The 22,006-nt window shown below is 43.2% G+C and overlaps 1 protein-coding gene across 9 annotated transcripts in view; it reads right to left on the bottom strand.

Annotated features, from left to right (window-relative positions):
* The window catches only part of LOC127616581 (supervillin-like), a 29,967-nt gene extending 12,760 nt beyond the window's left edge, over window positions 1–17,207 (bottom strand). For 3 of the 9 annotated variants that reach the window (XM_052088245.1, XM_052088244.1, XM_052088241.1), the window contains exons 1-14: window positions 12,954–13,493; window positions 10,874–10,937; window positions 9,823–9,914; window positions 9,695–9,752; window positions 8,978–9,126; window positions 8,073–8,907; window positions 6,036–7,166; window positions 5,348–5,521; window positions 5,218–5,255; window positions 4,976–5,040; window positions 4,761–4,897; window positions 4,256–4,354; window positions 2,953–3,184; window positions 1,486–1,978 (exon numbers count right to left, since the gene is read on the bottom strand). In XM_052088245.1, the coding sequence (XP_051944205.1) occupies window positions 1,486–1,978; window positions 2,953–3,184; window positions 4,256–4,354; window positions 4,761–4,897; window positions 4,976–5,040; window positions 5,218–5,255; window positions 5,348–5,521; window positions 6,036–7,166; window positions 8,073–8,907; window positions 8,978–9,126; window positions 9,695–9,752; window positions 9,823–9,914; window positions 10,874–10,937; window positions 12,954–13,014 (3,628 nt within the window). In that variant the 5' untranslated portion in view covers window positions 13,015–13,493. Of the gene's footprint in view, window positions 1–1,485; window positions 1,979–2,952; window positions 3,185–4,255; window positions 4,355–4,760; window positions 4,898–4,975; window positions 5,041–5,217; window positions 5,256–5,347; window positions 5,522–6,035; window positions 7,167–8,072; window positions 8,908–8,977; window positions 9,127–9,694; window positions 9,753–9,822; window positions 9,915–10,830; window positions 12,159–12,953; window positions 13,528–16,937; window positions 16,996–17,117 lie in introns of those variants that run through there. The other 6 variants (XM_052088246.1, XM_052088242.1, XM_052088243.1 and 3 more) reach the window with 6 other exon arrangements.
* Between the last annotated feature and the right edge of the window lie 4,799 nt (window positions 17,208–22,006).

Below are 22,006 nucleotides of genomic sequence, written 5' to 3' on the forward strand. Positions count from 1 at the left end.
CCTAATGCCTAACTCTACCCCTGATACCAAACCCGAAAACATGACATGAGTTTTTATCCATCTTCCCCAGAACCCAAAAATCTCCGAGGTGCTGCTTTCCTAGGTGCTGCTAGGCTGCTTCTGGGAATAAGGCTAGCTAACCCAAAGCCCAAACGCTGAAACAAAACCCAAACTTTGAACCCTAACCTGAATGCTTAACCCTAACCATTAAATCCCCGGCTACTGTAGCTGTATTATAATTGGAAAAAAAGACACGCAAGAAATAAAAAAGGTGTGGATACTTGAGAAACTACTGCCAATGATCAATCTTTGACTGCACTTGTGCAGAGACCCGTCATGTTATCACTTTTCAGACAGTAAATTATGAATATAGTACATAGTATTATTGTATTATTATTGAATATAGTATTATTGTAAAACACAATATAGCGTATAAACTGTTTTAACCGGCTTGGCAGTGGGCTTCTGGATTTCACTTCGGACCCAGAATCAAATTTTTTGTTTGCGAAAGCTCATCTGTGACATTGCAATGCTATTCATCTGCAATTTCAATTTCAAATTGCAGCAAAACTTGTTTCCGACTGTTGGCCACTCATGGATCCAAAAGTTACATCAATAACTATGGTTCTTACAAACCCCAAATACCTGCCAGAGCGTCTAGCCACTCGGAATTTTCATGTTAAGTGAGATTCCGTAGGAAATAAACTTCTGGTGACGCCGTAATTTACACCCGTCCAGGGTCATCCAAGGGTCACGGGTGACTATTTTCCATACAGAAATCCGACTGCACATGCGTGATGGGAACATTCAGCACTGCCTCAGGCGGTCAGTCGGGATGAACTAGTTACACCATCCCCAATAAACTGGACAACAATGAAGTTATGTTCGGTCATGTCACATTGTTTAGTGTTTGGGTCGAACCCTAACTCTGAACAATAAAGGGATGGGCCATCCTGGACTATTGGCTAGTAAATGGCATGACACATACAAAGAACTGTTGACACGTTGCTACACCATCAGCGACAGTTAATTGATGGGCGATTTCTCAAAATTGTCATCTGTTATGGTGCTGATCTTCCTTGGCGGAGGTTAGTCTGATCCAGTAAAATCTATTCAAGTCTGACTGATTCCCCTTCTAATGATATTCCATTTGTAAAACAAAGCCGAGATAACTCAGGTTTTACGTCTCTATTGTGTCCTTGCATAACCAGTTGGCGTAATCCGACTGACCGCAACTGGCTGCCTTAAGGATGAAACGTGTTGCTAGCACAGTCTTTTTGGGGACAAAGGGATCCACGCGGTACAGCGAATATTAATGAGATGCGTCCCAAATAAATACAACTGTCCCTCCGGCTCCTTTGCCGCCCACCTATAAGAGGCAAGCTCAGCGAGCAATAATGTGTGGGAGCACAATGAGGGTAATGAGGAGCGTCCACCGCCCTTTCTCGGCTTCCCTTTTGTTCAGTCACCAAACTGGTCTCCTACCTGAGAGTCTTTCTTGGTTGATGCTGCCACCATCTCCCGCTGCCTCTTCTCCCAGGTGGTGGCTTCTTCCTTCTTGTCTTCCTCCCTGCTCTGCGTTCTTCTCCTGGGTATCGCCGAAGGCTCTCGGGCTGGGTTGCGCCTCCTCCTTGTCGTCCGCCTCCGCCTGATGCCGGCGAAGAGTGCCGGAAGAAGGGGCGGGAGAAGGGAGTCCCCCCAGTTGTTGTTCAGAGCTATTGGGGCGGAGCTTGGGGTGGCCTGGGTCCCCCTTGCTTTGGGTAATTGAGAAGTACCGCGATGCCCTCTCCTGGTGGTCTGCAGTGGTGGTAGGGGTCTGTTGTTGGGTGATAGTGCCCCCCTCGTGGGTTATGTTGCTGCTGCTGCATGCAGGCGTCGCGGTTACCATGGTAATGGAGGCATGGGAGGGGGCAGCTGCCACAGAGCGGACCACGGAGGCGGGGAGGGGCTCTAGTTTGACTTGACTGCTGTGTTTTAACTATAGGGAAGGAAAAAAAAAATCATAACTCATAAATATGACCAAAAGTATTGGAACACCGACAATAAGTGAAGGGATGCTTTTTGGACAAAAGTATTGGGACACCTACAAGAACTAAAATGTGAAGTGTCAAAAGTATTGGGACAGGTGCAGGCAACAAAAAGTAGAGTTTGGACAAAGGTATAAAGGCAAATGTATGATGTAATTTTTTGTGTTAGGTCAAAAGAATATTGGGAAACCTGCATGAAGTAAAACGTTTTGAGACACCTAAAATATGTTAAACTAGCTGGTTCGCCGCCCTCCGGGCGGCTCATCAGCTAGTTCCTGCGGAAGGCTGGTAAGGTGGTGGTTCGCCGCCCTCCGGGCGGCTCATCAGCTAGTTCCTGCGGAAGGCTGGTAAGGTGGGCCTTAGGCCCACAAAAGTGTTGTTGCTTGGTTCAACTTTTTGTTCATCTTCATTGCTTATCGCGAAAATAAAGAGATGTTTAGCTCTACTAAATAACTAACAATTTCATTGCAATGCTTGTGGGTAGACAACATTTTTTCGCTAAGATGCCCGCGCGATCGTAGTGAGCCACTGCCTGAGCGGAGCAGTGGCGGCGCGGTGAAGTAGGTACGTTTTGAAAAGGGACAGACGGATGGACAGACCGCGTGCGGGACGACGCGCAATATATATATAAGAAGTGAAGTTTGGATAAAATTATAGGGACCCACAAGAAGTGAAAAGGTGAAGAGGAAAATGTGTGTTCTTCTTGCTTGGACTCAATAATGTCGACTGAGGAGCCACTGGAGGCTCAGTCACCTGTGAGGACACCATCTTATTCATGGCATAATTTGACATTATAATCTGTATTTAAAAGAAAAAAATTAAATCCATTGAAATGTTGACAGGTGAAATGAATTTTACTTCATTCAAGAAAGCCCAGTATCCTTAACTTTTTGCGAATAGTGTATTTAATGCATAGAGAGGGTACCCATTCCACTTCGCTCTGGGTAATGGGCTGCGTCTGAAAGCGGGCAAGAGCGCGGCGTTGGCGGGCGGTGTCACTCTTCGGCGACACATCGTCCGCCGGATGGGCGAGTTGGTTGAAGAGGGCCATCTTCTCGGCCAAGCTGAGAGTGGATAGGTGGTCCCCCTCCACTTCAGGGGTCTCGTCCTCCTGGGTCTCCTGGACCGTCTCCTGGGGGGCTGGAGCTGCTTGGATACTGAGGACAGGGTCCAAGTGTTAAGGCCAGGCAAATGTATTTATATTGCACATTTCATACACAAGGCAACTCAATGTGCTTCACACAAACAAAATACTATATAATAAGCTCAATACATAAAAAAAACAATCAAACAACGGCAGCTCATACAAATCACTGCAGCTCGGGTTCTGACCACAACAAAGAGATCAGAACACATTACTCCAGGCCTGAAGGCTTTACACTTACTCCCAATTAGCTGTAGAATAGATTTTCAAAATTCTGCGACTTTTCTACAAATCATTGAATGGTCCTGAATATGTTTAAAAAAAATCTGATTTAATATAAACCCTGTAGGAGAACTGTAGACTTGGGACAGTTAGTGCAGACCAGAGATCAAAGTAAGCATGGTGAAGCTGAAATTTAGCCGTTAAGATGCGCATAAATGGAATCAATTTTTTAAAGAAAAATTATATTCTTCATTAATTTTACGATACTTTTAAAACCTTTTGTTGATGTTTTTCATGGTTATCAATGTACATTTTCGTAATTTGTGAAAGCGGTCTCAAGCCTGGGTTACACTAACAAAATAGGTTAGGGTTTCAAATACAAATACTGGAAGACCAAGAACGGAGTGTCCGAGTGGGCATCATCCAGTTGCCCAGGATTTACGTCATATAAAGTTGCACTGCAAATCACTTGTTAAGAAGTGCGTGAAATGGCTCAAGAAGGATTCGTGTTTGTTTGTTTGTTGTGCCCAACTTCTGACATCTGAACCTTGTAAGAATGCAAAGAACGCAGGAAGCGGGAATGCTGGGGATCATCATTGGTGAGTTAGTGTGTAAACAGCAGCTTCTTTCCCCTATAAGGTGCAGAAAGGCGCTCATGCGTTGGGACAGCATATCAGCATAGTCACCACCAAGGGACAACAGAGTGACATATGTGTACAGTCTTCCTCATTTCAAAAAATATCAACTCAATAAAAGCATTATTATTGTTTATGAGGCCATTTTTTGTACTGTAATGGATAATGGGATGTAGCTGTCTGCTTTCTTGCATTTTCATTGGATCATTCTTGTTTTATTGTATTACCGGGTGGTGGTCACAGTGGCGCTGACAACAGCTGGACTGGCGGTGCTGGCGCTGGGGCTGGTGTGGCTTCCCACAGTGTGTGATGATGTCGAAGGTTCACTTAGAAGAGGGGGTAAAAAACAACTAAACTCAAATGAAGAAAACTACTGCTGATGCAAAATCGACACACTCTGTACTTAAGCCTGGCAGAGATAGACGTACAGATTCAAAACATTCATTAAACGTAAAAAGGTACATACTCTGAAATGTAAAAGGGAATTTTTCAATCACCCTCTTTTATTAACTTGCAAATATACATCGTGTTCTGAGAAGGGGAAAAAAATCACTGGGCACAGGATAGTAAAAATGCCAAATTATCTGAAAACAACTGAAAAAAAAACAGACAGTATCCGCATATATTTTTTCAGGTTAGATGTCGAATTGAAAAAAAAGAGCTTTTAAACTTGACTGAACTGAAAAATAAAGGTTCTACAGAGTACCCAAATGTGGATGGATGTGTTTGTACCTGCAAGCGTCGACCACTTCCTTGCCGGTGACGGGCTGAGTGTGCGAGCGATCCAGGACCCTGCGTAGACGACGTTCCACAGCAGCGTTTCGAGAGCGAGGCTTGGGAACACCACCCTCCAAAGTCTTCTCCAACTCCTGACGAGAGAGACAAAATCTTGACTTGCGGACGCAACATGACATGAAGATGTGTGCAGATAAGTGGAAGTCATTTACCCTGAAAAGGGACCTCTTGGCTGCTACACTCATCTTGGCTCGCTCGTCCAGTTTTTCTTCATCCACTACGAAGCGGAAGAGTAAAACTTTAGGGCTTGAAGTCAGGGTTAGGGTTTCAACCAAAGTTTCAGATTTTGAATGAGGGTTAATGTTTCACATGGAAGCCAAGATTATAGTTACAAAGGTTTCAAACAAGGGTTAGGGTTTGCAGCATATACATGAATGGTCAGATTAGAAATCACCTTCAACATCTTGCACCAGTGCTGGACTAAGATAGGACCTGTGTAAAAAAAACAAAAACATGATAGCTTTTCAACATCCAAACAGAATTTTAACTTCTCAGAGTATTGTGTGAGGACTGCCTTCTCGCACCTGTCAGTCTCCAGACGTTCCGCAGATGTGATTGGTTGAGTCCGACTCCTTTCAGACATGCGGCCATCCCCCGGTGTAATGTAGCGGCGGGGCCTCCGAGCAGCTCGGTCCCCCCAGGGATCCATGCCACTCGCTGCAAGATCTACTTCCATCGCTGAGAAGTGGGTACTCTCGCTTTGATTGACAAAGAATGAGGCAGAGTGCAAGTTCAGCTGCGGGTGCAAATATAACAATGGCGGGTAGCAGTTAGCCACACTTAGCATGCAAAACTGGGTTGAGGCTTCAGACATGGATTAGTGTTTGAGATTAAGGCTTCCCGTCTGGGTTAGGGTTTCAAAGAAGGGTTACGGTTTGAAATTAAGCTTCCAAACTAAGGTTAGGATTTGATGTTTGGGTTTCAAAGTATGACCATCACATTGCCTCTACCGCAAAAGTTCATTGGTTTATTTGTCCATGTGAATGCGGTGTTGGAAGGTCCATTCTGAAAGAGTTTGAGTTTGAATCCTGATTTGAAGTTCAGTTGAGTTTATGCCAGGGGCCTCGGCCTCCTATCAGAATCCCAAATGTTAGCCTTGGTGGAGGTCTACATTTAACTGCTCTTGTTTGATGTGTTATGGATTGGAAAAGCATCCTATTGCTGAGTTAGTCATGCAACCGAACACGACAGAGCCCATGCCAGCGAACCTACAAGTCAGGCTTTCTGTTGGCGTTCTCCAGGTAAGAGTGTCGCAGCTGGGCCACTGATACTCGAGTGTCCAAGGTTCCCATCTCGCCATTAGCCGCCCCTGATGAAGGCACAGGCCTGGAGGAGTTCTCGTGGGTGGCGGTAGCCCTCTGTCTCCGGTACATGACAGAATCCTCGCTGATACCGATGTCTGACATGGAGCGGATTCGTGTTTTGGGTTTAGGCCCTCCTCCTGCTTCTGTGCTTCTGTGCTTGGCCTGAGGTAAAGAAGAACCCTTCTGAAGATAAATAGCTGAGCCACTCCTCTGCAATTCTTGCTGCCTTTGAGGCTCTGAAACTTCATACCGCCGGGCCTCTTCCACTCTCATCAGATGAGCTTCTTGTCGTGTCTGCTGAGGCTTCCTTGAGGAGTTGTACTGATACTGTCGTGGAAGATCTTCCTCAGCACAACTTCTGATTTCTGTCTGAAGCATGAGTGACTCTGGATGGTTGAAGGTTTCCGAGGCATTCTCCGTGTGCACTAGTCTTAACACTCGGTCCTCTTGAGGCTCATGACCAGAGAGACGATGCCTCCTTCGTTCTCGGATCTTCTCTGTGTTCCTTTCCCGTCTTCGCTCTCTGGGTGAATGCCAGGGTTCCTCAACTTCTCGACTAAGTATCATCTGTTCCGGGCTGTTAGTTTGACTCTCCACATTTTTGTTTGGTCCTCTGTGAGGATCATCTGCAGTCTTTTCTCGCTTGCGGATTTCGGATGGCAACACCGCTTTCCGGCTCTTCAACAGACCTTCCGTGTGGACTTCTTCTTTGGAGGCTTGCTGGGTCTCCAACCTTGCCTCCAGCCTTGCCTCCTTTTGGGCTGCGTGGATTTGGTCAGCGCTCACTCGCCTTCTTGATCCCCCGATCACTGGGGGACTCTGGAGTTGGCCGGTGGACATAGGGAGGTTTTGGTAGTCAATGGAAGGTTGGTAGTCGTGAGTAGAATGAGAGTGACCTGGACTGGGGCGAGGCTGAGGAACAGTTCTATACTGTCCGGGTTCCGGGCCGTGTGCAAGCGGGTTCTCCTGAGTTCGGTGTCTGGTACTGTGGTGTCTGTCTGTTCTCCACTCAGGAGGCCTCTGTGTACTGCCTCTGATTCTTAGGCAAAGGAATGTACAAGGGGAGTCAGTAAGCATGAAAAACAAAACACGCTCAAAGGAATTATCCAGTCAAGAAATTCAATCCTGGTGTAAGGTAGGTGAACTGCAAAATTATTATTTTTTAACGTTTGGCTAGAAATCTCACCAGCGCTCCATTGGTGGATTAATTTGACACAGACGCTACCGATGGCAACCCCCCCCCCCACCCCCCCCACAAAGGTAAGGACTGTTAGGAAGGAGTCTTTGGATTCAAACCGTCTGAAGTGATTATGTGAGGTACAATCAGTCAAAGTTAATGTTCAGATGATTGCTTGTTACTTCCTACCTTGACGACCAGCTGACGAGTGTCTGTGTTATGAGTACAGTCGCTCTTTGACAGGACAGCAAGGCTACGGACAATGTCAAACTGTCACCGATACTTCTTGTCATGATCGTCAACTGTTTGGTCAAGCTAGTTATGTCTTCTGGTACAGTCAGGGTCAGAATCAGATGGTTACAGAGGCAACACTTCGGCAGCGAGGCTTACTTCGGCATTGAAAGCTTGATAAAACTATTTACTACAGATAATTGGGTTTCGTGATGCATCTAATTGTCGAAATCAATGATTCCCAACCCCTGCACATTAGTGTGTCAGGAGAGATCAACAGGTGTGTCCAAAACAAATAAATGCTCTTCAACGAGATGTTAGAATGCACAGTTAAACAACTAAATAGTCTCAGCTTTCATACCGAGAAATAGATTTGTGAGAAAACTGAGATCATTATTCCAGTTCTTCAGTAAAAGGTTTTGAAAACCATGTTTGAGACATGTGGTTTTTACTTGGTTCGTCAAAACCCCAAGCAAGCGGAAAGAGCCCTCGGCCTTGAGACCAGAACAAAATCAAGGTGACATTTTATGAACTCACCCCTGCCTGTTGAGGATGCTTTGTGCCTGCTGTTCAATGAATAAATCCCCAGGTGAGATACCGTAGCGGGTTGATGGCAGTGAGGCCCGGCGGGCAGTGCGAGGAGACCCTGGCACCGCTGTAACGTTGGAGTCCCTGCTGGAATTGAGACTCTGCTCTTTATGTGTTGCGTCTATGTGGTGGTGGTGAGTGGGATTTTGCTGCTGCTGCTGATGATAATGATCTTGGGGCTGAGGCACATGGTGCTCCTGGGCCCTGATTCCAGATGTGCATTCTTGAGCGCCGCCTCTCCGGTAGTTTTCTATGTTCATGGCTCTTTCCCGTTCTAAGAATCTGGTGTCTTGCATTGGGGCTGAAGCTTGGTTTGTGCTGACTGGGCCTGGTGGAATTGCGGATGCAAGGTCTAGGTGAGTCCTCATGTAAACTCTGCCCACACCAGAGCGGTACGGGCCACCAGTTTCATCTTCTGTCGGTTCTGTTTCTGGTCTATCTTGCCTTCCAGCTGAGTGTCTGTCGGCAGCGGAATCTTGGTCGAGTCGCACACGGAAGCGAGATGCATAATCAATGTCCGCTTCCTGGTCGAGAAGGATGCCGTACCGCTCTGAGAGCTGCTTCCGTCTCTCGGCTTTGTAGCGGGCGATGCGCTCGGCCTTGGATTTCAGATCGGCTGCGTCTGAGGGTGTGGACGCTGGTGTCGATGAGGTAGATAACGTCACAGGGTCGACATACACCAACATTGCCTCTGTGCGGCTGACTCCAGCTCTGGACTGGCACTGTGGAGATGTCAGAGGCTTCTGGGGTGCGTCCAGCTCTTCTCGACTGAGGCGCCTCACTGCTGTCGAGAATAAGCAAATCTTTCGGATATTTCAGTTAACAGAGGACAGCAAGGTCCTGTGTCAACTCACCCATCACACAAGGATCGCAGGGGTCCGAGGCCCTCGTGTACCGATGTGGGTCCTCTTCCAGCATTCTGTTAGCAACCAAACCGCTAGGCAGCAGGACTGGCGGAGCGTCACTTTCAATCCCTTCCAGACGGCGGGCCATCCTCTCCTTCCTGAAATAAAACGTAAAGAGTCATGCTGAATTTGAGGATTTTGTTTTCCTTCCAAATACTGAACACTAAGTAACAGCAAAGGCCATATAGTCAAGTGTCTGAAAGAAATATCTTGTTATTCAGGTCAGTCAATCATAAATGTTTAACTTGTTCCAATATTTATGGCAAATCCTGATGTTTGTGATCTGAACTGCACTGGGATGAACCAAAGGAAGATTGTGAATTGATACTGAACGACTTGTTGCTGAGCACAAGTATAAGAGCAACTTGTTGTGTTGTGTGCTTGTGCAACATGTCGCACCAGTCATTCGCCGCAATAAAAATGACAAGGCCGCAGTTTTTTTCTTCGATTACGATTTTTCGTCCTGTGACAATACATGTTCTCTCCCGGATCACTTTTGGTACTATGACAGACATTTGGCTTGAAGACAAGACTTGGTTCTATGTTTGGTGGTGTACTGGTTATTTTGACTACACCCCGATTATTTTCTTGTTATGAGTGAGGTCTTTCACATTTTTAAAAATTCTGTTTAAATTCCCAGTTTATGTATACTTAAGGAGTCCATACCTGTTCATCTCGAAATCTGTCGGAACAGCTCCCTCGAAGTATTTCTTCAATTCTGAAACTAAATGTTATAATACCGTTTTAAAAAAATGCACAGCACTAAAAAAACAAACAAGGAAACCAATGCGCACCCTTGGGAAGTACCACCAGCAGTTTGGCATCTGTATCTGAAATGCTCTTGACCAGGGCGGCCTTGTCTTGTAAAGAGAAATCACTCTGAAAACTAAATGTCAAAAAATGAGAATACAAATAAAAGAATGAAAACTGACTTGAAAAAAATGAATGCACAATTAGAAGATTAAGGAGTTGATGGGAAATGACTCTTGTCTGAAAGGGTGACGCGAGGTGAAAAGATCACACCGCCACGATTCAACTCAAGAATGCGGTCATTGAGCCATGACATTCTCTATCAGCCTGGCACAATATTTTTGTTAACTATTTTGTTTATACAAAGCTATTTTCAGATTTGGACACATACAGTGATGTTGAAAGGGACAAAAGCAAACAACAACAACAATAAGACTCTTTTAGCATCTTTTTGATATTATACAGTGAAAAATATGGTCAAGCAGGATTGGATTTTTTTTGTGTGTGTGCCTTAATACATTAAATTGGCATTTAGAAACGACATTTTGTGTTTCCTTGAGTAGTCTGTGTGATATTAAAATTGGTGCTAAATATATAAAGAACACCGAAATCGGGAAGAGGGCAAATACTTTTTCACAACACTGCATTTCCTCTTCACTGTGTTAAAGAACTGCAGGAGTAATTATAAACATGATGCAAAAGAGGCTTATGGGAATCATGGTTCGAATGCTATGGATATTTTTTATATGTGTCTGGGAATTTACTGTTCATTTAATGCTGACCCGCATGAGAACATACAGCCGTCTATGCTGACATACTGCATCTCTTGTCTTGATGACCAAGCATGCGGTATGAAGAAGATGGTCAGCGATTCTTAGCTTGTTAACTAAAATGCTAACTTTATGCGATGTGGTTGGCCACATAGTCATTTGAATTAACAGTCTCAAACTTTTGCCATGAACTTCTATTAGAAGTAAAATGACGTTTTGCTGTTGTTAGCTTGAAAAATGTCATTCACACACTCAAACAAAACACAAATGTTTTCTACTTACATGAGGCCTACTTTCTTTCCGTGCCCCAGCTGCTGTTTCTTACCTTAAGGCTTCGGTTGGCAATGATGTTGAGGAGCAAAGTTTGCCCACAGCTTCGGATCCAAATCCTGCTAGGACACAAGTCTCAGTCAAGATCAGTGACCACATAACAGCGTTTGAAATTGAGTCGCTAGTGCCCAGTGGGATGTTTGAAAAGCTATTTTCCCTGATCAAAATGAACCATTAGAGCAATGTCTGTCATGAATGGGCCCACTATAAAATCTCAAGAAGCCACACCTGAAAAGACACAGGAAGTCTGCCATTTTTGTTTGATGTTATCATCGTAGGTCCATTTTGGCCTTTTTCAGCGGTTAGTTCAAAGATAAACTTGTCTTGTCTTAAATTTGGACCTTAGTACTCGACAGATAGGCGATGCCAGATTGTCATTGTGTGTGGGCAGAGCGTGATTAATGACTTAAAAAAAAAATTAAAAGAATAAATATTTTTTCTTAAAAAGAATACTGTAGACAAGGTGTTTTTGAAGACTGTTCCTAACTAAATTTTGTTAACTGCTTATGTCCGTGTTACGTTCGCATTCTAGATGAACCCTTCTAAACTACTAAAATTAGTAGATTGCCAGCACCTCTTGGTTTGAAATATTGACACAATGCAACGCTTAAATCAAACATTTATAGATTTTTGTAATGATCAAGTATGGTTCCTTTTTGAAGATGAAAATCATGTTAACAGTGACATGGGTGTCAATCAAATGGGTGCAAGTTGACATTCCTCGCGGGTCACGTTGCAACGTGATATGACGCAAACTGTCAAGATGGAGGATCAGTTGGTGAGCTTGCTTAGTAAGGATTTAGCGCATTGATCATAAGACTGAAGTCACAAGAAACAACTGCTTTTGAGAATAATGCTCTATGTTTGTTTCTTTTGGGGGGGTGGTTCATTATCATGTCAGTCGCTCTCCACAAAGTCCATAGCAACTCTCACAACAAGCACAGCAGTCTGTTGTGAAGTAGGTTCCTTTTTTTGTCGCAGACAGATTCAGTTACCGCTCCAGACACCACTAGAACAAATCTCAGTCTATTTTTTGGACCCAATGAACCTTCAACAGGACACAAGCAGATTAAAAAAAAATCATATGATCTCTGGCTGTCAAAACTGATCATGGGTATGCTTTTTGTATTCAAGACTTGTGCAATGTGTACGCGACCCGTTTGGAAAGCCCCGTGGACGTCAAGTCAGTTCAATTTTCCTCGGAAACACCCGCATGCTGCCAACCAGGCTAAGAGGCTCAGAGTTGCTGGGGACAGAAAAAAAAACCTAGCCAGTGACAGCTCGGGTTTTCTATTAACTCATTCCGTACCAACCAATTCTGGAGCAAGTCTGAAAAGACGTTTAAAAACGTCTTTGGGAGTGAATGAGTTAATATTCGATGCAGAAAAGTAGTCTTGCGGGGAGAAAAATACAATCAGTGAGTTCTGACTGGCGTGGCCCGACTTGCAAGATTAATGCAGGTGAAAATTAGAAACCATTGGGTCACAGTACAGTAGAGGCACAGTGGTCGACTGGTTAGCACCTCCGCCTCACAATGCACAGGTGCAGTGTTCGATTCCGGCTTCAGCCCTCCCGTGTGGAGTTTGCATGTTCTCTCCATGCCTGCGTGGTTTTTCTCTGGGTACTCCAATTTCCTCCCACATTACAAAAACATACAGCTTATGTTAATTGTTTACTCTAAATTGTGTAAGTTCATCGAAGTGTGCCCTGCGATTGGCTGGCAACCATTCAAGGTGTACCTCACCTACTGCCCGAAGACAGCTGGGATACGCTCCAGCACACCCACAACCCTTGTGAGGATAAGAGGATTAGAAAATGGATGGGTGGAATATTTTGCTTGATGATACATCTTCAAGCAGAAAGCATATTGACAATTTACTTAAATTTGCTGCGGTGTCGGGATACGCAAGAGGACGTCTTTGTGTATGTAAAGTAAATGTTGAAGGAGGAACAATGACGGAACGGTACCCAGGTCGCGGACGGAGGACACAAATAAGAGTAAAGTGCCCATCTCTGCCAAGCGGACGGAGGACGCAAATAAGGGTAAAGTGCCCATCTCTGCCAACAGGCCTTACCTGAGCCGCAGTACTGGACATTGTTGACATGGTAACCAGATATCCAAGGGTTTCGGAACATGTTTAGCACTGTGGATAACGCACAGCAGGAGAAGAGTGGTCGCAAACTGGCACTCAAGCGGTGGAAGCACCACCACCACCACCACCCGGCAATGACACCATGCAGCCTGTTCACAATGTCACCCGAGTCCGAGAACGACAGCGCAGCGGGACGCCAAAGCTGCTCAGCGGCCTAATCAGATTACAGTCAGAAATTAGCCGCGATGATCAAAACAACGGTACAGGGGATTGGACGCGATGTGCCAGCAAAGGCGAGGATATTCGGGTCGTGTGTGTGCTTCCCGGGCCACCAACTGAAGGTGAAGCTTCGTGCTTGTCAATTAGCATTAGCAAGCTAACACATTTGTGCCGTAATCCCGTCTAGGATTGTGTGAGAAGAGGTGTTTACTTCCAGGCTTTCACTGACTTTTTGCTAGTTGCTGTAACTCATTACTCTTTATTTTTCTGATTTCAAGTGTTGTACTTTAATGTGTCAGAGGTCTGAAAAATGAAAAATACTCAGCTTTCTATGAAAATAATTATTTACTTTATTGATAGAAGTATCCAAATATACTATTATTATTATCATTATTGTTATTCATAGTACTAATAGTAGTAGTAGCAGTCATGAAAAAAAATCAACGTTTTGTTGAAAATGTTAAGCAAAACCATCCATCCATTATTTGATCTGATACGCTAATCTTCACAAGGGTCACAGGTGTGCTGGTGCATGTTTTTGGAATGTGGGAGGAAATCGGAGTACCCAGAGAAAACCGACGTACTGCGTGGCAGACGTGCTAACCGTGCCACCCTCCAAAAAAAAAAACAACACATACATGTACAGTGAAAATATATTACATTATTAATTCAATACATTATAAAATATAATCAAATGTTCAAAACATGTCACTAAATGTATAGTAATAATATTAATAATAAACATTAGCTTGATCATTTTCAGTATTTATATAAAAATAACCCCAACAATTTTGTATGTACAGTGTACTGTAGTTTGCATGTACGCAAAACTTTCATGTATATTGTGCGTGAGTTGAAGTCCAAAAAGTAGCCGGGTGTCAAATCACACTGATGTTTTTTCTCACCCTTTCAAACAAGCAGACATACGGACACACACGCACGCACACTTGTCCCAGGCGGCTGTCCCCTAATAAGGCAACATGTGTTGTGAGTGGCTGCTGCAAGGAGGTCATCCTGTCCACCAGCAGAGGTTTGTGTTTACAAGAAGGCAGCCAGCCTTGTGTCACACCCCTCATACTCCATCCCAAGTCCCCTATCTTACTTTTTATACGCTTTTTGAATGTTCCTCTGTGGTTGTGCCTGTATGCGGGATTGCGCAAATCATATTGCTATGATAAGTCTTTACGTGCGATGATCTTTGGAGTGACATGTTATATCTCAAGGTAACGTATCAGGTATCTAAGCGTAGTTACCTAATTCTCCTCTTCCTAACTTACATCATCAGAATCATCATCATCATCATCAACACCACCATCATGGTGGAGGCAAGATGTGCTGCCTAGCGTCCAATACAGTCCTCACTCAAGGCAAAAAATACAACAACAAAAATACGATACTTTGTAAATAACAGCTGAAATCTTTTCGTTTTATCAAAACGCGACATTAAATTGAAATGAAATTTTATACTACACAACAAATAAAATAAACAATGAACCGTATCCAATAACAATACAGTATTTACTAGTACATAAAAGCTGAAAACATTACTTTTTAGAACAGGATATAATGAAATTGTGCAAACTTAGAAGAGTACATTTTCCAATGAACAAAATATTCTCAAATAATGCAAATAATGGGCAACAAAAATAATCAAGGTGTTAGGGAGGGGCCAGCCAGGCAGCCTCCACAGCCAGGGTGCGCTGCACCTCACACCTGAGACTCGTCAGCTCATCACCCACCTGTTGCCTATCTGCTCATTTGGACTGGTACAAATTGACTCACAGACCATTCCTCAGTGCAAGTTTGTGCCGCCACCACGCCAGTGGACTCTGTTGCCATCTCCTGCATGACCTGCAGCTTCTTGTTCCTTGTGTGGACTCCTCATGCTTCTCCCTGAGTGACTTTGTGAAGACTCTTTATTGAAGAGTCTTCAATAAACTACGCCAAGTGTTGGCTTCAATGATACCTGCCTGTTGTCGTGCAATTGGGGTCACATCCAAACCCTAACACAAGGGGGCCACACATTTTCATCAGTGCTACTGGGGTGGCACATAGAACCATGCACTTCTTAACCAGCTATATTACAAAAATGTAATTTTAAATATGGACAAAATATGTGTTTGAGTGAAAAATACAGTACATGCTTGTAATTTAAAGGGTTTTTTCCCCACAGTGCAACCCACAAGCTGGTCAAATGAGTTAAAAACAGATATGTGCTTAATTCAATATTTACATGAACTTTACATTTGTTCTGTGTTGCCTTATAGTGGCGCATTTCAGGAGGACCTAATATATACTTAAAAATGCGGAATCACATTCGTTATATCTACAAAATGCCCCAGTCTTTGTGTTGCTCCGATCATTCATGCACTTTGTATTTGTTCTGTATGTTTCACGTTTAAGAGTTATGGTGACCATATTAAAACATTTATACCCTTTGTGTGTGTGTGTGTGTGTGTGTAGCCATGTGGTCATGTGTGTGCTGATGGGCCAAGCAGGTGCTGGCGTGCTCCAGCCCGCCGCGCTACACACAACTTGCACGACAAACAACACGGTTGGTCGCACAAGGCAGCTTGCCAAGAGCTGTGTGGGAACCACACGTGACATCCTCATGTCATGATGTCATGATGATGATGATGATGATGATGATACCTTGTTCAAATACGAGCATTAAACTTGAGGTCATAGCGAGTCATTTCCAGAATTAAGTTGTCTTTTTTTTAGGACAAAATCAGATATTTTCAAACAAAAGCGTGCTGGATTTATGAAAAAAAAATCACAGACTATTTTCAAGAAGAATAAAGTGAGATATTTTCCTGAAAAAAATATTCGATGAAAAAATGTATATTCTATTATAACAAAAAACTGATTTTCAAGAACACTGAGACGAAGTTGAGTCTTAAAAGAAATAAATCTGGAATTTGCATTATTTAAAATTAATGGCATTTTAAAAGTCAATTTCTTTTGAGAAAAAAATTGTTGATTTTTCCTCTCTAAAAAAGGATGACTTTATTTTTGTTCAAGAAAAAAAACATTGTATGCATGAAAAATAATATGTATACTTTTTAGGAAAAAAGTGTAAACTTCTCAATGTATTTTGGAGAAAAGTTTTTACATTTTAGACTATTTTAAATATTTTTTCTAGAAAAAAGTTGCATATTGTGTTGTGAAAAAACGTTGAATGTACTTTTAGAATAAAGTTGGCATTCTTTCGAAAAAAAAGTTGTATTTGAAATATATACGTATTATGTAAGTATATAAAATAAACAGTACATATATCATTTTAAGCTTAGTTTCTCGAAAGAATTGCACATTTTTGCAAAGAATCTCATAGTTTTAAAAACAACAGATATTTTATGAAAAAAATGGTAGGCTTATTTTAAGAAAGAAATAAGTACATTCTTGAGGGGAATATATCCTATTTTTAAGAAATACATTTATTTTAAATTAGGTTGTATTTTATCATTATTATTATTATTTATTTTTATTTTCAATTTTTGGGGGGGGTGTTTTCTTTTTATTGCGAATAAAGTTAAGTTTTTTTCTCGCGGAAAAAAAGATTGTTTCAAGAAGGGAAGTCTTATTGTTATTTTCAAGTATCAAGTCCTAAACCATTGGAAACCACTGTCGAGCAAAACATAAATGCATGACGTGGGTTTACATCTGCTACATTCTAACTCTTTCTGATGGCGCTTTTGTCCACAAATATCATCATAGGTAGGAAGGACATACTGTTACTGGACTCACGTGTATTCTGCAGGCCGAGATCAGGGCTGACTACACCCAAAATCAGGTGCTGCGGAAGCTGCTGGTGTGAGCAGGTAAAAACCCCCAAAACCAAAACGACACAAAACAACAATGACAGATACAGCTGCAGAAATGAATCCCTAAAAATTCCACACTTCCATAAGATGTGGCAACATTCACAAGGGACTGGAGCGAGTGTGAGAGGTGACCCGCCGGCGGGGAGGGTCACTCGGTGTGCTGGGTAACCCAACCTCGGGGCCCACCATGTATGGGCTCAAACCTGGACCGGCGTCTGCCATAAATAGCTGGGCGGATCCCGGTCGGACCCCCGTCCAATCGGCTGCGAGCCCGCCTGAAGGTCCCGACACCAGCAGGGGCAGGTCCACCCGCCTTGTAAACCGCACTGGGGGGAATGCACCGAACAGGCGGGATTAAATCAAATCTGAAGCACATTGTTCGGATTGCCACAACAGTGGAGTCAATCGTGGCATTAAAGGCACACTCAGTGATTGTAAACATGCACATTATTCGAGCATAATGTAATTCAAGAAGCATGATGCAACATGTGAATGCGCTTGCGAACTCTGAACGCAACTGCAGGCTATTAGTTGACCATATAAATAAATCGAGTCTGCTGAACTAATTGGCTATGGAGTTTCCTGTTAGTCCTTTGGCGCCGCCTAACGGTGATAAGAACTCACACTACTTAATGCGGTTAGTTTATATGAGGGGTCACCAACCTTTTTGAGAGTGAGAGCTACTTCATGTGCCCCGATTGTGTGAAGGGATACCAAATTGATACACGTCTGAAATAACATTCATTCATTCATCTTCCGAGCCGCTTGATCCTCACTATGGTCGCGGGGGGTGCTGGAGTCTATCCCAGCTGTCCTCGGGCAGTAGGCGGGGGACACCCTGAATCGGTTGCCAGTCAATCGCAGGGCACACAGAAACGAACAACCACTCGCACTCAAATTACATTTAATAATATTAGAATGTGTTATTTTTAATAATTAATGATTTTAATTTTCAGGCTTTGATCATCTTAAAGATCTCTCACTATACTGCCCGTGTTTGCATTTTTAAATCATAATTTCTACGAGCAAATCACAATCTTAGCACTGGCGGTCTATTGGTGTGGTCTTCACGGGCTACCTGGTGCCCGCGGGCACCAAGTTGGTGATCCCTGGTCTATATCTATCGATCTATATATAAAAAATATTTTAATTGTTATATTTTTATATTCTTCCATTGACTGGCAACAAGTTCAGGGTGTCCTCGGCCGACTACCCGAAGACAGCTGGGATTGGCTCCAGCACCCCTGCGACCCTAGAGAGGATAAACCGGTTCGGAAAATGACTGAATGAATATTTGTATATTTTAAGTAAACAAAAGATATTGGAAAAAGTACCTTGTATGGCTGTGTCAATATAATAATATTTATAGCGAATCAACATTTTTATCTAAATAAAAATAACTTGTTGTATCCTTATATTGTCCTTTATTGACAGGCACTACTAGCTTCAAACAACCAACAAATCTTCACATTGAAATAGGTTGAAATGAAATCCAATTAAACGTATGAAATGAATTCTATTCATCATTGGATTTTTCTTTAACCTGATGGACGACTTCCTAACGGGCCATTTGAGAGGAGAGAGAAGATGGATGCACTCCAAGCGTGGCCGCCACCACCAACTCATTCACGCCAGCAAAATGTGCCAACTTGTCTTACACTGTGATGGCACTCGAGTGCGGCGCGGCGGGACGCCGTCATCTGAGTGGAACTGGCTGGACAGTTCAGACCTGCTAATTGGTCTAATGTTGCGGACAAAAGCGTCAACAAAAAAAAAAAAGAAGGGAATTGTTCCCCTGAGCAATGAGTTTGGACAGAATTGGAAAAAATGTGAAAGAAAAGGAGCGATTTTTTTTTAAATTAATTTTTCTAAAAAATTAATATTTACAAGAAAAGATAGTGGGGGAGGTCATTATATCTTAAGAGGGGGAAAAAATAAAGATCTTTAAAAAAAAGAAGATTTTGGATGCTATGTGATGATCCATGCTATTTTACTTTGGTGTTCTTTGGCACGGTCTGCTCTGGGCCTGTGAAAAGCAGTTCACCCACATCAAAGCCCGATTGATGAGAAAAGAGGCAGTTTCATGCAAAGAGTTTATTTGCGAATGGGACTGCAGTATCATACAACAGTAGCACAATCATCATGACTCTATGGATTTTCTTGCTATATGTAGATACAAAGATCAAAGGCATGTCGAAAGGAAACAATGAACGACTTCTCTTCCACGTTTTTTTCCTTTTAAGTTACTCTAAAAATAGCTTTTAAATACTTGGTATAGTCTCGTAAATTAACCTACGAAACATCCACATGTTTTGCCTGTCATCGCATTGTTTTTTTAAAATACTATTTTAAATGTAATTTTTACTTCCGAGAGAGTACCAAATGCAAATATACTATACTGAAAAAGAAAACATTTGTCCCCCCCGCACCCCCTCTCATCCAGCTCACTTGCACTCCATGCAAGGAAGAAAAAAAAGATGTAGAAAAAAGCACTTAAATCTCTTATGAAAATAGAAAATATTACAAGTGTGCATAATCACTGCTCACGTTGCACATCAACCTGTCGTAGAAAAAAAAGTCCAACGAGACTCTTTTATTGTTTTGACGTTCAAGTAGCGCTCACATGCCAATCATGGGGGCTGTTCCTGTGGTCCGGGATAGTTTGCGTAACTTTCAAAAGAACGAGTGGCTCGCTCGTTCGACAAAAAACAAAACAAAAAAACAAGGCAAACTATGCTCGTTTTGCTACAGCGCCCCCGGCTGGTGGGCCCGTCGCTCACAAGTAAAACTGCCAAATGACCTGTGACAACAGTGTTGCGTAGACTCGGAGAAGATATTTGGCTGCAGTGGAATGCAATGCTTGTTTTTGACAAGGAATATTTGGGCCACACTCTAAAAAAGAAATGATTGCATTGTGACTTTCAAGTTGGATTTTCACAAGTGAAATAATGAAGTCATGTATTTTTGAGGGGGAAAAAAGTTGTTTACCGTATTTTAAGAGTTTTCAAAAAAAAGTGGTGCATTTTTGAGAAGTCATATTGTAGTTTTGAGATATACAAAAGTCTAATGTTTTCAAGAAAAAAATGATATTTTCAAGACGATGTCAGACATTACAAAAAATTGTTTAGTTTTAAGAAATAAAAAGTATTTTACCTTCAAGAATAAAGCAAAAATATTGTTGGGAAAAATGTACAGTATACATTTTTAGAAAAAAAGTTAAGAAAGTTGTAGATTTTCAAGAAATGTGATATATAATCATATATTATTTAGATAACTTGATCATTTTAAAATACTTGTGTAGATTTTCATGAGAAAAAAACTTCAAAAAGTCTTCACTTCATAATGACTGAAGAAACCTTTTATAGTATTTTTTGACAAAAAGGCTGTATAGTGTTTTTAAGGTGAAAAAAATGCGAGAAAAAACATGACTGTTCTCAAGAACAAAGTAATATAGTTTGAGATAAATTGCTTATATTTGAAAATATATCTTTCCATTTTCAAGGTCAAAAAGTTGTGTATTTTCAAGAAAAATGTCCTATACTTTCAGGAAAACATTGTTTATTTTGGGGAGAGAAAAAAAACCCGTCACATTTTGGAGACATTTGTCTTCAAGACAAAATCTGAATATTTCCAAAGAATAAAGGCATACATCTGTATTTTTTAAGTTTTAAAAATAGTTTTAAGAGCAGTCGTATAATTTCAAGAAAAAAAATGTAATCTTACGAGGAAGAAAAGAGTGCACTTCCGGATAAAAATGACAATTTCGAGATCCATCCATCCATCCATTATCTACCGCTTATCCGGGGCCGGGTCGCGGGGGCAACAGCTTTAGCAGGGAAGCCCAGACTTCCCTCTCCCTAGCTACTTCTTCCAGCTCTCCCCGGGGGATCCCGAGGCGTTCCCAGGCCAGCTGGGTGACGTAGTCTCTCCAGCGTGTCCTGGGTCTTCCTCGGGGTCTCCTCCCGGTGGGACATGCCCGGAACACCTCACCAGGGAGGCGCTCAGGAGGCATCCGAATCAGATGCCCAAGCCACCTCATCTGGCTCCTCTCGATGTGGAGGAGAAGCGGCTCGACTCTGAGCCCCTCCCGGATGACCGAGCTCCTCACCTTATCTCTAAGGGAGAGCCCAGACACCCTGCGGAGAAAACTCATTTCGGCCGCTTGTATCCGGGATCTCGTTCTTTCGGTCACGACCCATAGCTCGTGGCCATAGATGAGGGTTGGGACGTAGATCGACCGGTAAATTGAGAGCTTCGCCCTTTGGCTCAGCTCCTTCTTCACCACGACAGACCGATACAACGTCCGCATCACAGCAGACGCTGCACCGATCCGCCTGTCGATCTCTCGCTCCCTCCTGCCCTCACTCGTGAACAAGACCCCAAGATACTTAAACTCCTCCACTTGGGGCAAGATCTCCCCCCCGACCCGGAGGGGGCACTCCACCCTTTTCCGACTGAGGACCATGGTTTCAGATTTGGAGGTGCTGATTTTCATCCCAACCGCTTCACACTCGGCTGCGAAACGCTCCAGTGAGAGTTGTAGAGCCCCGTTTGAAGGAGCCAACAGCACCACATCATCTGCAAAAAGCAGGGATGTAATACTGAGGCCCCCAAAACGGACTCCCTCAACGCTTCGGCTGCGCCTAGAAATTCTGTCCATAAAGGTTATGAATAGAATCGGCGACAAAGGGCAGCCTTGGCGGAGTCCTACCCCCACTGGAAACGATTCCGACTTACTGCCGGCAATGCGAACCAAACTCTGACATCGGTGGTATAGTGACCGAACAGCCCGTATCAGGGGGTTCGGTACCCCATACCCACGAAGCACCCCCCACAGAACTCCCCGAGGGACACGGTCAAACGCCTTCTCCAAGTCCACAAAACACATGTAGACTGGTTGGGCGAATTCCCACATACCCTCAAGGACCCTGCTAAGGGTGTAGAGCTGGTCCACTGTTCCACGGCCGGGACGAAAACCACACTGCTCCTCCT

This window comes from Hippocampus zosterae, chromosome 15, assembly GCF_025434085.1.
Source record: "Hippocampus zosterae strain Florida chromosome 15, ASM2543408v3, whole genome shotgun sequence".
In the NCBI taxonomy this organism is placed as follows: Eukaryota; Metazoa; Chordata; class Actinopteri; order Syngnathiformes; family Syngnathidae; genus Hippocampus; species Hippocampus zosterae.